A 17,226-nucleotide genomic window follows, 5' to 3' on the forward strand; every position below is an offset into this window, starting at 1 on the left:
AGTCTGCTGAATGCAAATAACTGAGTCCAATCAATACACTCAATGCTCTGCAATTTTTAAAAGCATTTACACCTGGAATGCTTGGACAATGTCACTAGGAAAGGAATAAAATGTTATCCAAACTTCAAATCAGAGAAAATTACCAGTGGAAAAGGAACAATAACAGAAAAGTTTTAATAAGTGTAGATAAAATACAATCATCAAAAGGAAATGAAAGCTAAAATATTTAGACGCAGAAGGAAAGAAAGTAATTCTTGTGTTTTACTGAGATATTTTTTCAATTTACCCTCAGAGTCCTGCTTGATATTTTCTTTCTTTTAATGTATACTGATGACTTAAGTATAAGTCAGATTAAAAAAGATTGAAAAGCTTCCCTGTTTGCAGGTTCCTGAACATGCTGTGTCTGATGTGCATGAATGATGGTTAAATGAGTTGAAACTTACATTTTCCTACTTAAAGAAGAAATATATGGTATGAGTTTGGCGCTTTCCTTGGACTCTGATTATTTATATTGATTTCCGCCCATTTAAGTTTGGGCATATTCTAATGAGATTGGGAGGATACTTGTGCGTAACTTGACATTGGCAAAGTGGACGCATTTTCAGGTCTAACGTCTGAGTTACACTCAAGGATGAAACTCCAGGCCCTTATCACTAAATTCCTCAAAAGGGCAAGAGTTATAGAAAATTTATTACAGTAAAATCACAGAAGTTTTCACTGCAGGTGACAACCAAGGAGATATTGTTCCAGACTTGTGGTTTCTCCTTTGTTCAACCAGACTCTGGCAGATCAGTTAATTGCTTTTTCTCCCCCTTCCCCACAGGATAAAAGGTCTTATTTGGATATAATTCACACTTACACAGAGGTCCATGGCACTGTTCACGGAACTAGCACAGTCCACATTCCTAGCTATGTGAAAAACCATGGGATACTGAGTGGACGTGATCTACAGCTACTACTAAGAGAAACAAAGGTACAAAGTGTGGCACTTGGGTATTTTGAATGTGCCTGGTATTCTGATGTGGAGAAGTGTATATACACAGACAAGCACATTGTAATATTAAGGCTTAATATTCTAATAATCTTCTGCTTTGCTAATCCAAATTCAGCTCTAACTGCACATCACTGATGTGAAATTTGCATAAAAGGAGATGATCAGTGGAAGAAAAAGCAAAAAACTAAAGTCCACAAATGAAGGAAATTATGCATTTTATCAATTTCTGTTTAATTTTGTAAAATAGTTTACCTCTAATTTCGAAATGTAGTGAATCATTGATACTTAGTACTGATCAGCATCTTATTTACATATAGAATTTCAGAAATTAATTTCAGGGACTTATTGGCAGTATAAAAACCTCTTTTTGAAAGGCCTTTCTACCCTCATCTCACCCCAAAGGGAAAATAAAAACATTCTTCGGTTGTTAGCAGGTTACAGGAATTGCCCATCTCTGAGCTGACTTTATTTTTTTGTTTTTAGAGGCTCACGCTATGACGCTGAACAAAAAACAATACTGTGCAGTCATGAAGTTCTTCAAATCTCAGGCAAAGCTATATGTCTGTAATATTAACGTTAAGCTAACTTGAACAACTAAAACCGCACCATGCACAGGACTTTCGATGGGCAATAGCCCGATTTTTCCTTTCCATTGCCCCTCTTTCCCCCCCCCCCCCCCCCTCCCCCCCCCCCCAAACAATCCTGTGATGCCTATTGTCTCTCCCACCTTTCACAGCTTTGGTGCCTTTTATTCTTCCTTCCTGTGCCACCTGGAGGTGGGAACAAGTTTTTTCTTTTCCAATATTTGTTTTAAAATCCAAATTCTGAAGATTGAAATTTATCATAGATGAATCATACAAATCAATTTTTGGCATACAAAAACACGCGCAAACCTGAAAGATCCCAATAGCACCTTGTAGGGTAAACTCATCAGCAGTGCTTGAAAGGTTAAGCTGGTAATTATTTGTAATGCTTATTAAATGTTAATATTGGCCCTCAGCAATCATTTTGTACTTTCTTCATATTTGCAAAGTAGTTCACTAATGGCCTGAAAAAGAATTAATTTCCCACATGGTTTGATGGCTCACATATACATCTCGGCATAATTTCTCAATCATTTATGTAGGGTATGTTAGCAATTATTTTTGTTACTGATAAAGTAGTTGTATCACTTATATATTCATGTTCAGCTCTCCTTTAGAAAAATGCACAATTAGGAAAGAAATTTGAATGTGCTAAATTTGCGTGTCTTAGGGTAGGTAAAAGCTCTCTATAGATCTTATTGAGTAGTTTTGTCCACGCTTAGCATGGGAAGAAGGCACTGCTACTATTTTTTAACAGGTGAAATGCAGTTTATGCAGTTGTCTCATTCTTGTTTGCCTGTTTTCTTCCCCAAAGTTAGCATATTCTCCTGGAACCCATGTTTAATCATTAGCAATGCATTAATCAAAGTGTTAGCGGTGTTTACCAATGCTGCTTAGGATAATTCAAAAACCCACCATGTGCATATTTTACATTGGACCTGCAAAAAATCTTAGCAATTCAAGTGTGAGTGAATTAAAACCTGAACATGCGGTGGTTAATTCTGCATATGATTGTTCCAGGGTCACTTGTATTTACTTGCACAAAAATTTTTTTATATTAATTCTGCACCGTTTATATAGTTTTTTTTATTTAAGTTGAATTTTGTGTGTCTTTGACCTAGATTTTGCAGGATGGTTACTATTTGTTGGCTGGGGAAACAACCATAGAAATTGGAAGGTTGGAGAGTATGAGAGATAAAATTGGTAGTTTATCATCAGTTGGGATACCACCTAAGTATTGTGGTCTCTCACTGCTCACTGGCTGCAGTTGTACTGCAACTGGTCCTGACAGCCAGCTGTCCCGTTTTTACATTCGTAATGACTTAAAAGATCTCGAGAGCGAAATTTCCCGAGCACTCTGATGCTAGGCAGAGTTTGCGTTTGTATTTGCAGAGCTCTGCTTTCATTAACTTGAGAGATGCAAGTTGGCAGCATATTTGCAGTTGCTCACTTGCAGCACTCTTTTTAAGAACAAAATTATCCAATACGACACAACTTGTGCTGAGTTGCTGTTTTATAGTTGAGCTTTATTTGTCATGTTGGCCTAGACTGCATGGTTTGACTGTTTAATTTTGAATAATTAAACTTTACTTTGAATGCAGTACCAGATTGAAGCAGGAATAGGGATTCCCTATATGGAGAAATTACTATTTCAGTTTACAAACAAGATTGTAATCTGTTTTGAAGCCATTTTAAGCTACAATCACTCCCCCCAGAACTGGGGCATTTCTTTTTAACTTCTCCCTTCACAAAATTTTTAATTCCAAAATTTAGCATTGTGGAATCGGGAAAAAAACAGATGCTACCTTTCATTGTATGTGCTTCACAATATAGAGGAACCTCAATTATCTGCCATGATCCCTTTCTACCCTGACTGAAAACACTCAGAACGCAGATCCACTGTTCAGTATACTACCCTCTAGTATATGATTACATTGAATTTATTTCAAATCTTTATCTATTAATCACCTCTATTACTGAGGTTCAGTTTACATATTTTATGTATACAAATTCCTTCTCTGTTAGGATCAGTTTATAATCCAAATATCCCCACTTTCTAAATCTTTTAACCTGATGATTGTAGTGCCACCACTGGTAGGAGTATGGATTTACAGCATGACCAGCTTACTTGAGCAGTTTTCATTATAAATGTAGACAAACTAATTTAATTTATAAAATTTATGGAAATCTAAAACAGAAAGACAGGATGTATGACTTAAATTGGAAACTGAATTATACCTGCATGCCCTGGTCCAATTATCCCTGTCCTCTAACCTGGCTTCACCTGCAAACTATACTTGTTCTTGACTCCATGTTCAACATCATGGGAAATTGACGTGTGTGTGTGTGTGTGTGTGTGTGTGTGTGTGTGTGTGTGTGTGTGTGTGTGTATTGTGCATATATGTGCACTTTCTGTCTTCAAACCTTACTTACTTTTGTCATGATTTTTTGGTAGCGCTTTTATGGTAACATTTATATTGGATTACAAACTCTCTAGGGATATATCAATATTTTACTATAACTGTCTTGTCGATGTACCAATCAAATCACTCAATGTTTTTTGAACAGATTTTTTAATGCCATTTGTTCCCTCAGCTGAAATTTCGAATGCCCAAAATATGGTTGTGAAAAATCCATATTTCACTGTGTATCCATTCAGTAGGGTTTTTTTGTGTCTTCGCACCTTACTTGAAGGTTTTACTTGAAGGCCTCAGCCTCTCAAACCTGGCCTTAGACTGCACACTTTTGCCCTGAGCGGTTACTCTATTTGCTGAAGGCAGGTTCTGTAGTCAAAGCATTTGCAATGTCTATAATTTCCCAGGATGCATCAGTAGTATTTAAGCTAACTAAATGACACACTGCGAAAGAAGCATTCTAACAAACTCAATTAGGATGTTTTTCAAAATTATGCAGCGAGAAACTAGGAGTCAAATTTTATTTCCAACACCGTATAAACACTTATTATAAAACAGTGTAGCCACCAACTCTCCACAGGGTGTCTCTGCAGGAAAAAAGGAGATTGTAACTATTGACCTCTAAAATACATAAAGTAATCTGCAGTTATTGACTAGGAAATTGAAAAGTATTGCTTTCATTAGAATTTACAACTTAATTGACATTTCTTTTGTGAAATGGGGAATTCTAAAATGCCGTTTAATGTATAATATACTGATCTGATGCTATTTAAATAAGTAGCCTATCACCTGATGTTTATAGTTTGCATAGATCATAACTAATTGGGAAGGTGTTGGCAAGTTCTTTTGTGGCAATAAACCAACCAGCTAATAAAATTGAAATTAGTGTAGTTTGACCCTTGTGTAGCAATTGCTCATTGATTATCTACTGTTTGCAACAATAAAATTCGGAAAGGTATAAATGAAACTTTTGAAATTGCACTGAAAGGGCGTGTTTTTTTTCTCTCTGGTTGTTACTGCAGATTTTCACCAAAAAAAGTTACTGTGTAATCTTCTACTGGATTCCATTCTGGTATTGGCACAAAACTAGTATGTGCTATCTGGTATTCAAAACAAACGACTAGCTGTGAATCTTTTAGCATATTTTGAAAGAAGTGTTATGCCAATGGGGTAATTAATTGCCTCTGTTTTTGGAAAGAGCCAAATTCTAATTACCAATGTTTCTTTCAAATTACATTTTAGATGAATTATTGAATATGATCTAAAAACTTTGCAGAATTTAAAAACTTTTTTCCACATTTCTCATGCCATTCATAATGGAAAGAAAGTGTAAAAACAGTATTTTTTGTAAACATCAGCCGTGCCATGGATGAAGCAAATGTTCAATGAAGTTAGATTTTCTTCTCACAGAATCACAGAAACCCCACAGTGCAGATAGAGGCCATTTCGGCCCATCGAGCCTGCACCGACACATATCCCACCCGATCCCCGTAACCCCTACACCAACACCAACACATATCCCACCCTATCCCCGTAATCCCGCATATTTAATCCCCCTAACACTAAGGGTCAATTTATCATAGCCAATCAACCTAACCCGCACATCTATTCTCTTTTTGCACAAATACAATTGTTGAACTTTATTTTCCTCAATGTTTTAGTCTGGCCTCTTAAATTTTGGTTGTTTTGTTGCACCACAGCTTGTGTTTATTAGCACATAGGTTTTCGAATGTTCCCAATCACACGGTGTACTTGCGAATAATTTAATTTATTCAGAATCAAAAGTGAAATCTGGGTGTTGCTGCTAACATCTGCTTTTAGTGTTTAAAAATGCTGAGAAAGGGCAATTAACGTGTACAGGTTTGGCAGAGAAATGTACAAAGTAGAATTACAGGCCAATTTTTATTACTTTTTAATCTTGACCACATTATATATGTATGACTCTACATATCCACACGTACATGAATGGGAACATGCCAGGGAGTGTACTGTTGTGCAGGCAGGCAGCCAGGCCAAGCAATTATCAACCCCTCCACACTGTTCTAAGATCCAAAGTAAATGAGCACCAGAGTGAACGTATCTATGCTTTTTGAGCCATGGGTTCACCAGCCCAGAGCAATGGATTGAAGTTCTCTCCTGTCTACTGGCTGTAAAGGTTCATATGAGTTTTCTGTAGTTTCAATCCAAGTCCTGGGCAGCACAAAACTGTCCACAATATGACAATCGGTCAGAGTGGCGATACATTTTGATGCAATATGATTAAATTTTAAGATGCATTCAATTTCAATTTCAATTTTATTGGTCACCTAACTAAATACAAGTAGTGTAATCTAGTCAGTGAAATGCTTTTTTCTTGACGAGCCGAGAGCACCAAGCAGCAAGAACACTTAGCTGCCTGGTACACACGGAGCTCGCAAGGACGGCAGCCATCTTCATCGGCGCCATCACAAAAAAACACATACCGACATATACACGCATACATACTTTAAATATAAATAAAGCATACATAAAATAAATAAAAGACAGCACATAAAATGAACAAGCAATAATGTAAAAAAAAAAGTAATTTCTACAGTAATTACATTGATATTTCTACCCAGGCTTCTAGAATAATCTCTGGTTACAGGGTGGCCGCACTGGGAGAGCATCGTGAGGAACTCACAACTTATAATGAAATAAATTTAATTAATTAATTAATTAAATTTAAGTGCCCCCTCAGTCTTTCTCGATGTTTCCATCTTGGTCTCTCTTGATGTTTCCCTTCTCTCTCTCTCTCGACGTTTCCTCTCAGTTTTTCCTCGATGTTTCCCCTCGGTTTCTTCCACACACCTGGCCTGCGCATTACCCCTGGCTGTCCAACTTCGCGTCCTGGTAACCGGGTTCCGCTCCAGCTCTCGTCCTTCAAACTGTCTCTCCAGCTCTCGTCCTTCAAACTGTCTCTCCAGCTCTCGTCCTTCAAACTGTCTCTCCAGCTCTCGACCTTCAAACTGTCTCTCCAGCTCTCGACCTTCAAACTGTCTCTCCAGCTCTCGACCTTCAAACTGTCTCTCCAGCTCTCGACCTTCAAACTCTCTCCAGCTCTCGACCTTCAAACTGTCACTCCAGCTCTCGACCTTCAAACTGTCTCTCCAGCTCTCGACCTTCAAACTGTCTCTCCAGCTCTCGACCTTCAAACTGTCTCTCCAGCTCTCGACCTTCAAACTGTCTCTCCAGCTCTCGACCTTCAAACTGTCTCTCCAGCTCTCGACCTTCAAACTGTCTCTCCAGCTCTCGACCTTCAAACTGTCTCTCCAGCTCTCGACCTTCAAACTGTCTCTCCAGCTCTCGACCTTCAAACTGTCTCTCCAGCTCTCGACCTTCAAACTGTCTCTCCAGCTCTCGACCTTCAAACTGAGGGACTTCAGTTATGTGGAAAAACTGAAGAAGCTGGGATTGTTATCCTTGCGGTGGCGTGCGCCGATCCAACCGACCTCTGTTCTTTGGACAGAGTAGAAGGAGCTTTACTCTGTCTTGGCGTTGAGCATTCCTAGATCAGATACAAAGTGCTAAAAGCTGAAAAATGTTCCACAGCGCTGGTCCCTCATTGTGCAGTCAAAATTGGCCAAAAAATGGGTTTTTGTTTAACTCTGCCTTTTGTAGACAACCTTTGGTTTTCATTTTCCAAAACCAGTTATATCAGATATTGTGTGATCTGTATCCTATTTCATTAAATAATGAGTTCATCTTTCAATATATCTGTAATAAGAAAGAAAGACTTGCATTTCTATAGCACCTTTCATGACCACCGGACGTCCCATAGCACTTTACAGCCAATGAAGTACTTTTTGAAGTGTAGTCACTGTTGTAATGTAGGAAATCAGATTATTGAATATAAATTAACTTTTTGGTACGTAAAACCGGAATGATTTATTTATTGATCACTTGCATTTAGAAGATTGACAAAAGGATGAATGTTTTGTTTGAATGATTGGCATGTATGTATTTTGTAAAAACACAATAATTGAATTTTATGGAGTCAACTTTTTGAATGGGGTAGAAATTGGACCTTGTTGCGCCTATTTTGGGAGGCCAATTGCAGGGACCAATGTTTGCTTGAAAGACGTCCGACCCGATATTGGGTCAGGCCATTTTTCAGATGTCCCCAGCAGCTACCTAAAACAGGTGTTGGGCCTCTTACATATGTAAACAAGCTAATGCCAGTTTTAGGGCCCCTTGCCGAAATTGGATACTGATGAGTGTAGCGGAAGCTGCACCTCCGGATTCTTCGGCAGGTATGTTCTTTTTAAGAATTGTTGCTGAGGAGCAGGAGTGCTCTTTTGACTCCACAGTATCCTGATCAGTGGAGGTTGCCACTCCATCTACCTTGCTGGGAAGCAGCCCACTATTAATTTTCATAAAATGGGCGAGCATCTGTGGAAGCATGACAGACGCAAGCAGATCATCCAAATAATATTAATGAGGCCCAATTTTGGACAAGTCTCTGGCCCCTCAGTTGTGGCACGTGCTCTGTCCGCACTGCCCATAAATCACTAAAGGAATTTCAACCCCAATATCTGCTTGTCCACATTTGCAGATGAAAATCAGTTCCATTCAACATGATAGTTCATGCGATCAGGAAATCCAGCCCACGCATGTAGCACAGTTTTGATCCACTAAAATAGCCGCTTCAGGTATGGATGAGGAAAGAAGTAGCGAAGAACTGTGTCACTATATGAACAAGAGGGAGAGTCTGAGAAGGTTCCTCCTGTGAATTGAGGGGTGGGATGGAGCAAATTGAATAATAGTGTCACTTTGAATGGGAAGGAAGGGGTAGAAGAGAAGCAGAAGTGGCTGTGTGAATGGGGTAAATAGGGGGAGAAGAAGCGTGCCAGCATCATTTGGCTGGGGTGGGGGGGTGGAGGGGGAGAGAGAGAGAGACAGAATCCAAGGGTGAACTGGGGGAAGAGGGAGAAGAGTGTTTCTAAAATAAGGGCAGAGGGGAATCACTCAACAACTTTATAAAAAAAAAAAAAAAGTTTACAAAAGATCTTGGCAGTAGAGAGTATTAGTACATATTTACAATAGCTTGTAGTTTCTCTACAGGAAGTTAAAGAAAATCCCTGCAATTTTTAACCACAATATTCTGCAGTGTTGGGTGCAGATGCAACTTTAATTACGGTAAATTTATGCCCCACTGCACTTTCTACATATTTTTAAAAGACTTTATTAGGGCTATTTGAGTTGTCATATTTTTGAACCAATGTCCTTTTTAAAGCTGCTAGTAAACTTTTGCCAGTTTTATATGTTTGCATCATTGTTCTAGGTATGTTTTTGATTATCCCAATGCTGAAATTGTACCTTGAAGGATCAAGCTGATATTGTTGAGGCATATTCATGCTTGCTTTACTTTATCTGTGATCAGTAATATTTAATGTTTATTTTTGCATTGTATTATGGTAGAAAATGCATTTCTCTGAAACTCACACAACTGAAACTTTATGTAAGGAATTGAACGGAGACAAAACAACTTGCATTTTTTCTTCTTTTCCAGTTGTTTGTTGGCCTTGGTTTTCCATATGAAGGACCAGCTCCTCTAGAAGCCATTGCTAACGGATGTGCTTTCTTGAATCCACGGTTCAATCCACCTAAAAGCAGTAAAAACACTGAGTTTTTCAAAGGCAAGCCAACTCTGAGAGAGGTGAGCTTTTCCTGAGATTGGGGAAAAAGTTGTAGTTTTGAAATGTTGGATTTAGTCCATGCTGTTGTGTGCCTGTTCACAGGAACATTTCATTGTCTATATTCTGTCATTATAATAAAGACAATAGTTACTTTGTTTAAAACCATTGTCGATTCAGAAATTCACTTGACCTCTGCACTGCTAATGTCTTTTGCAGCGACAGACAGTGGCCCAAAAATTGCAGCCAAAGTAATGGCGAGGCTAATTGCCCTCGCCGTTATTTAAGTGCAAATGTCACAGCTACTTCAGGCGAGGGCAGAGGCGCGATTAATTGCAAAAATTGAGAAGTTGCTGTTGATGTGCCGCTCCACCGCTGGCTTCACGAAAATGGCATCTCGCTGTCTGGCTCTCCATTCAAATCCATTGAGCGGCGTGACGTTGCTGTACTTGCACTGTAGATATGAAGTAAACTTGTCACAGAAAGTTAAGTCAAGTCATTTCAAGTCTAAATACCATTTTAACAGCGTGATGAGTGTTAATTATTGCCAGTCAACCTCTCTGGCACGAAAATTAATTATCCTAAGTGTGGAGCCTCATTCCTTGGGTTTTAATCCAATCATTAATTCCCTCTTTATTTATCTTTCTGCATCTGATTTGACATTGAATTTACCATTCTAAATTACACTTCCTTGTTCAGACCTTGCGCTGTTAATTTCAGAATACTTCAATCTGATTGGTTAAGGAGATGCACAGTTGCTTGCCCTGTAGAGGGCCCACGGTGTTTCCATCTCGCATTTCCGGGGCAAACTATCGTCTACATTAAACGGGCAAGGGCTGTTAACGCCGGGTGATATTTGTTGACTGGTTACTGGAATTCTTGGGCCATTGTTCACTTCTGACAGAATTGTTATTTGCTTTTTTAAAAAAAAAACAGGAAAGATAATTTTCTGCTTGTTTAAGCCACAGCAGATGACATGTATGTTTTACGGGCTGAAGGATGTACGTCACTTTTTCTAAAATTTGATGGTTTAGGTAGCATGCTTTCTAAGTATTCAGCTGCTTGTATTAAGACACTTCTTAAAATCTACCTCTTTGACCAATATTTCAGTCATCCTGCCCTGCCACCTGGTTAGGATCTGGAATGCACTGCCTGAAATGGTGGTGGAGGCAGATTCAATCGTGGCTTTCAAAAGGGAATTGGATAAGAACAGAGGTGTACAGGGCACAATTTAAAAAATTTGCAGATGACACAAAACTTGGAAGTATAGTGAACAGTGAGGAGGATAATGATAGACTTCAAGAAGACCTAGACAGGCTGGTGGAATGGGTGGACACGTGGCAGATGAAATTTAACGCAGAAAAGTGCGAAGTGATATATTTTGGTAGGAAGAACGAGGAGAAGCAATATAAACTAAAGCGTACAATTCTAAAGGGGGTGCATGAACAGAGACCTGGGGGTATATGTGCACAATTTGATGAAGGTGGCAGGGTAGGTTGAGAAAGCGGTTCAAAAAGCATACGGGATCCTGGGCTTCATAAATAGAGGCAGAGTTATAAAGCAAGAAAGTTATGATGAACCTTTATAAAACACTGGTTCGGCCTCAACTGGGATATTGTTTCCAAATCTGGGCACTGCACATTAGGAAGGATGTGAAGGCCTTGGAGAGGGTGCAGAAAAGATTTACCAGAATGGTTCCAGGGATGAGGGACTTCAGTTACGTGGATAGACTGGAGAAGCTGGGGTTGTTCTCCTTAGAGCAGAGAAGGTTGAGAGGAGATTTGATAGAGGTGCTCAAAATCATGAGGGGTCTAGACCAAGTAGATAGAGCGAAACTGTTCCGATTGACGGAAGGGTCGAGAACCAGAGGACACAGGTTTAAGGTGATTGGCAGAAGAACCAAAAGTGACATGAGGAAAAACTTTTTTATGCAGCGAGTGATTAGGATCTGGAATCCACTGCCTGAAAAGGTGGTGGAGGCAGACTCAATCGTGGCTTTCAAAAGGGAATTAGATAAGTACCTGAAGGAAAAAAAAATTGCAGGGCTATGGGGAAAGGGCGGGGGAGTGGGACTAGCTGAAGTGCTCGTGCAGAGAGGCAGCATGGGCTCAATGGGCCGAATGGCCTCCTTCTGTGCTGTAACCATTCTATGATTCTATTTGCCCTAATATCTCCTTATCTGGCTTGGTGTCAAACTTTGTTTGATAATGCTCCTATGAAGCACCTTGGAACGCTTTACTATGTTAAAGGTGCTAACAAAATGCAAATTGTTTTGTTGTATTTATCATAATTTCAACCTTACTGATTCTATCGTTGCCTTAACAACTAGTCAAACTTCTTCTTGCAGTTGACTTCACAGCACCCATATGCTGAGGTATATATTGGAAAACCTCATGTCTGGACTGTTAACATTGATGATCCTGTAGAGGTGGAACATGCGGTAAAGACTATTCTTAATCAGAAGGTAAAATTAACTTCGAAAGCTAGGTCTGAATAAATACTGTTGCTTTGTTTATTTGAGCATGTTGAAACAGGACTAGAATCAGTTTGTTAAAAATAGTAAATCAGAACTGAGTACCTGCAAATGTTGGTCTATGCAGACACAACAGAATATTTGGTGAAGGACAGTACAAGATGAACAAGGAAAACAAATCAAATATTTATGTACTTTGTAAATTATTGGTCAGAATAGATGCTTTTCTTTGTTGGTCGGTAGAACTATGCAAACAAAATGTACACCAGAGCAAAAGTCATGTTTGTCTTGCCAGCCAATACAATTAAATTTTTTAAATTGCAATGTTATACTTGAGAAAAAGTTATTGGTCTATTTTGATAGTTTTCTGTACTGCTTGTAATTACAGAACATACCTCACGAAAAATGTTTATGTAATGTATGGTACATCAATTGCCATTATTTGTAATGCTTAAAGCATCAAACAATTTTACTGCATTGATTTTGTATGCATTGGATAACATGCTGCCTCAAAAAAAGCCCTCCAAATGCAACTAAAATGTATTCACTATATGCTGGATATTAATAGATATATAATCTTCATCAGTTATTTTCACTCCTGATCATTATCACTAACCTCTTCTGGGTGTGTACTTAAGTGAAAGTTGGGCACGGACTGAATTAAGCTTTGATGTGATACTTCCATGGTGAATAGGCTGCTGCCACTTAACCATCGAGGAGGATCGGGGGAAACTGTTGAGAGGGACGAAAACAAATAAATGCTGTTACTTTTAAATGCCTGCCAGCATTAAAGGAAATCTGCAATCACAGAATTGTGTTGGACTATCCACTTCCTTAGTAACATTATCCTTTTTTTCCCCACAAGCTATATTTTCTGAGCCTGTAGCCTCAATCTATCAGATTTCATAACACTTCTCATTGGATTTCTCATTTCATCTAAGGATATCTTTTTAACCTAGTCTCTCTGTCAGACATTATTATTCAACCAATAGGAGCTTAGGCGTTTTGAGTCCACTTTATATAAAATAATGAGATGACTGCTCTTGTACCTGTCACATATGTAGAATGCTAATCTGTTAGAATTGAAATTCTGGAGTTAATGAGGAGTATAGGAATGTCTCTTGTGTAATTAATTCTGCAGTTGATTCCAGTCCATATTTGTACATAAAAAGTAATTTATTGTAATGAGTTGCTACTTACTTGATTTGCGATAGCTGCTATTTGCTTCTTTTTGTTATAATCCATTCTTTGAACTTTAATACCTGTGACGAATACCCAATATGTTTACAGGCTGATTACATGTTACAATGTTATAATATTTTATATTTACACATCAGTATCCTGTGGTGTTATCCATGGTCAGTCAAGACAGAGTGTTGCATTTAGGTCATGCAGTATTGGAGTTTGGGGGGGATAATTAAACCCAGGCAGGGGATAAGGAAAGAGGGAGGAATTAAGAGGAGACAGATATGATTGTGCGGGGGGAGGGGGTGGGTGGTGTGGAAACAGGGAGTGGATGAGGGGGGAGAAGGGAAAGCAGGAAAGGGAGTGAGCATTAGGAGAGAGGGAGAAGGGAAATGAGTGAGGGCTATGGGGAGAGGAGCAAGGCGATGGAAAGGGAATGTGAAGGGACAGGGGAGAAAGGCTTCTCAATGCAGATGGAGTAGGAACCGATTAGGCTCATTTTGAGGTGGGGGGGGTGGTTGTGGTGCTCCGATTTGGGGGGCAACAAGGCAGAAATGGGTCATGGGCTGAAATCTTAATATTTTGACTCGTGTTCCCCAATTTGTAGTTTTATGGGAGGAATACAGAAGCCGAAATGTTACTCAATCTGGCCGCGCCCGCACAAATGTTTTACTTAACAGAGGGGTGGGAGGTAATGTTGGTCGGTGGAGATGGAAAAACCAGCATAGAGAGAATTAATGGACAGGGCAGGGAGATCCAGTTACATGTGGCATTTGAGGCCTGCAAGTATCAGGACGTTGGAGATGCATGCAGCCCATAAGACTGGGTGGGAATGTAGGTATTTGAAATTTCAGAGATGGAGCGGTGACAGCAAGGAGGAGAAGAATCTGCAGTCAGGTAGGCAGTGGGGAGGGGGGAAAAGCAAGAGAGTGGAGTTCAGTGAGTGAAGGCCCGGACAAAGACATTCGTCTACAAAAATTACCCCCTGAAAACCATCCGCAAATGGGGTGAGTTGGAATGGCATGTGGCAGGGCTCTAAGGAAGAAATAATTGCAAAAGAAACAAATTTACTTGCAAATGTTTGTACTTGTTTTCCTTTACCTTCCTAAACTAACAAAAATGGCTGCTGACTACCTCAGTGTGGTGCCTGTATTTTTTGTTTTTAAAGTTTTGTGCCTTAAGCAGAGTGAATTAACTTAACTTTTATTCACCTTTACCAAAGTTTCCACCATTCTCCAATGTAAGGATTGCTGTTGTGCCACTCAGTGGACAAAGTTAGGAATTACTGCAATTTCAAAGGAAAGTTTTGAGATCAGTTGGCCAGTGTTATTTGGGGTTCTGAAAGCGCCATCTACAGGCACAATACCATTAGAATGTTATTATTGCACACCATTTTTAATATATATAATAGATTATATAAAAACGCAATTGTTGAAGAGATGTATGCAAAGTCTGGGTGTATATTAAATTGGTTGTAAATTGTGGTTTTGGGCTAATTTATATATTCATCTATTTCGGTTGAATTGGTTGGTTGGGGTTCTAGCTTATATACAGTAGATATATGTTCTGGATTTGAGTCAAATTCTAGGATTAGCTAACAGTTTATACTTAGAAATGGACAATTCAATGATCTAGTTGTGTTCCCTTGGTTCAGTTGGCAGCACTCTTGCCTCTGATTCAGAAAGGATGAGAGTTTATGCCCTCTTCAAGGACTTGGAACATGTAATCTAGGCTGACATTTCAGTGCAGGACTGAGGAAATGCTGTATTGTCAGAAGTGACATCTTTCAGTTCAGACCTGTTCAGGTGGACACACGATCCCATGACATTCAGAGAAGAGCAGGGAATTCTCCCAGTGTCCGAGCCAACATCCTTCCCTCAGCCACATCGACAAAAGCTGATTAACTGGTCTTTCATCTCATTTGCTATTTGTGGAAACTTGCTATGTGCAAACTGGCTGCTGCATTTGCCTACATAATGAGTGAATTACTTTTGAAGCATAATCACTGGATGTAAAGCATGTCCTGAGGATGCAATAAAAGAAAAAAGGAAGACTGGAATTTTTATAGCGCCTTTCATGTCCCAAATTGTTTTACAGCCAATGAAGCACTTTTTGAAGTGTAGTCGCTGTTGTAATGTAAGAAACCCGGCAGCCAATTTGCGCAAAGCAAGCTCCCACAAACAGCAATGGCCCAGAAATTCGGGTCGGGGGCTTCCCGCGGGTGCAAGCCCCCGACCTACACTTACCTAGCGCGCCGACAGTTGAAGTCTGGCCCTGCGTGCATTTCCTCTCTGTGACCCGGTCCAGCTCCCGGCGCGCTGTGCTTGCGTGATCCAGCGGCGTAGTTAGTTCGATGAGCCGGCTGGGATCACGTGAGCACTGGGCAACCAATCGGAGGTTGCAAAAGTTCATTCATGAGTTTGATGGTAAGAACTGTCAAACTCATGAAAACTCCGGGCGCCCAAAACATTACTTAAACTTCAAATAAAAGTTTTTTTAAAAACCACTAAATAAATGAACTATGAATAACTGTTTTTAAAAAAAAAAAAAACTATTTTAAACAATTAATCAAATTTTTGAAAAAAATCATTTTTTTAACAAATCGGGTCTAAAAATACACTTACCTTACTGTAAATTCTTTAAAAATAATAAACCTGTGGGGAAAAAAAATTCTAAATTTTATTAATAGACCACTTACCTTTTTTAAGTACTTACGTCTGCTTTCTTCACGCGTAAAAACCGGAGGCCTTTACGCACGGGCAACTCTTTATAAAAAAAAAAAAAAAAAAGGAATTTCAGCGCACACGCGCTGCCTGAAACGTCGCACGCGTTCCACCTCTTAACCCCATGCTTCAGAGGACAGGAAATGCCGGTTTTCAGCACATGCGCTGTGCATCCTGAAAACCGGCACTTCCATCGGGCCCACGCGTGAGTACCCCGTCTGTACTCACGCGTTGGGACCCGAATTACTGGTGATGACCAAATAATTTGTTTGTGATGTTGATTGAGGGTAAGTATTGGCCAGGTTACAGGGGGTAACTCCCCTGCTCCTCTTCGAAATAGTACCACGGGATCTTTTACAGCCACCTGAGCAAACAGGGCCTCGGTTTAACGTCTCATCCGAAAGACAGTTTGACAGTCTGACAGTTCCGCACTCTCTCAATACTGAACTGGAATATCAGCCTAGATTTTTGTGCTCAAGACCCTGGAGTGAGACTCAAACCCACTTCTGACTCGGAGGCAAGCATGCTACCAACTGAGCCACAGCTGTAACGACGCATTATACAGGAAACTTTGTGCTATCCGGAGGTGAGCTATCCGGCAATCTGGAGCCACCGGGAAAAATCAGCAGCCGTTTTTTATATTTTTTGTTTTTTTTGCTTTGAACAGTCAAGCTGTGCAAGGTCTGTAGCTATAGCAACAGCTTCAGCTACAGAGCTTTAGGGCCACACCCAAGTGTTTAGAAGCTGTTGCTAAGCAACAGTGTTTGTTGTCAAATACGGAGATAAGAATCTCCGTATCTCTCAACATTAACTCTGGAGAGTACGGCACTTTTTAGGCAACGGCAGCAGCTCGGTCCCGTGGGTGCCGGATAGCACAAAGTTTCCTGTATAATGATGCATTGTATAATGCAAATTCGTTCTTGGTGAATAACTCTCATTACTTCACGGTTAACTGTGACAAGAGACATCACTCCAAAATGGTGAAATGCAAATTGAAAGAAAGAAATAACTTAATTGTACTTTTCCCCCCCCCCCCCCCCCCCCCCCCTGATTTTGTATATGAACCTATGCAGACTTTTCAGAGAACAGAAAGCCTGGGACAGAAAAAAATCAGCTGCATTCCTGTGTGATTACGCTCCAGTGACCCCTGCGATGACATGCACATCTCCTCTGTCGGCTGAAAGGGTCTTAATTGAAAT

At 39.8% G+C, this 17,226-nt stretch overlaps 1 protein-coding gene across 3 annotated transcripts in view; it reads left to right on the forward strand.

Annotated features, from left to right (window-relative positions):
• mgat5 (alpha-1,6-mannosylglycoprotein 6-beta-N-acetylglucosaminyltransferase) overlaps window positions 1–17,226 on the forward strand; it is a 176,481-nt gene that overhangs the window by 144,174 nt on the left and 15,081 nt on the right. For all 3 annotated transcript variants that reach the window (XM_085986593.1, XM_085986595.1, XM_085986592.1), the window contains 3 exons: window positions 824–973; window positions 9,523–9,669; window positions 11,994–12,110. In XM_085986593.1, the coding sequence (XP_085842719.1) occupies window positions 824–973; window positions 9,523–9,669; window positions 11,994–12,110 (414 nt within the window). The remainder of the gene's footprint in view (window positions 1–823; window positions 974–9,522; window positions 9,670–11,993; window positions 12,111–17,226) is intronic.

This window comes from Somniosus microcephalus, chromosome 4, assembly GCF_052327205.1.
Source record: "Somniosus microcephalus isolate GS21.2 chromosome 4, FLI_Smic_1.0, whole genome shotgun sequence".
Classification (NCBI taxonomy): Eukaryota; Metazoa; Chordata; class Chondrichthyes; order Squaliformes; family Somniosidae; genus Somniosus; species Somniosus microcephalus.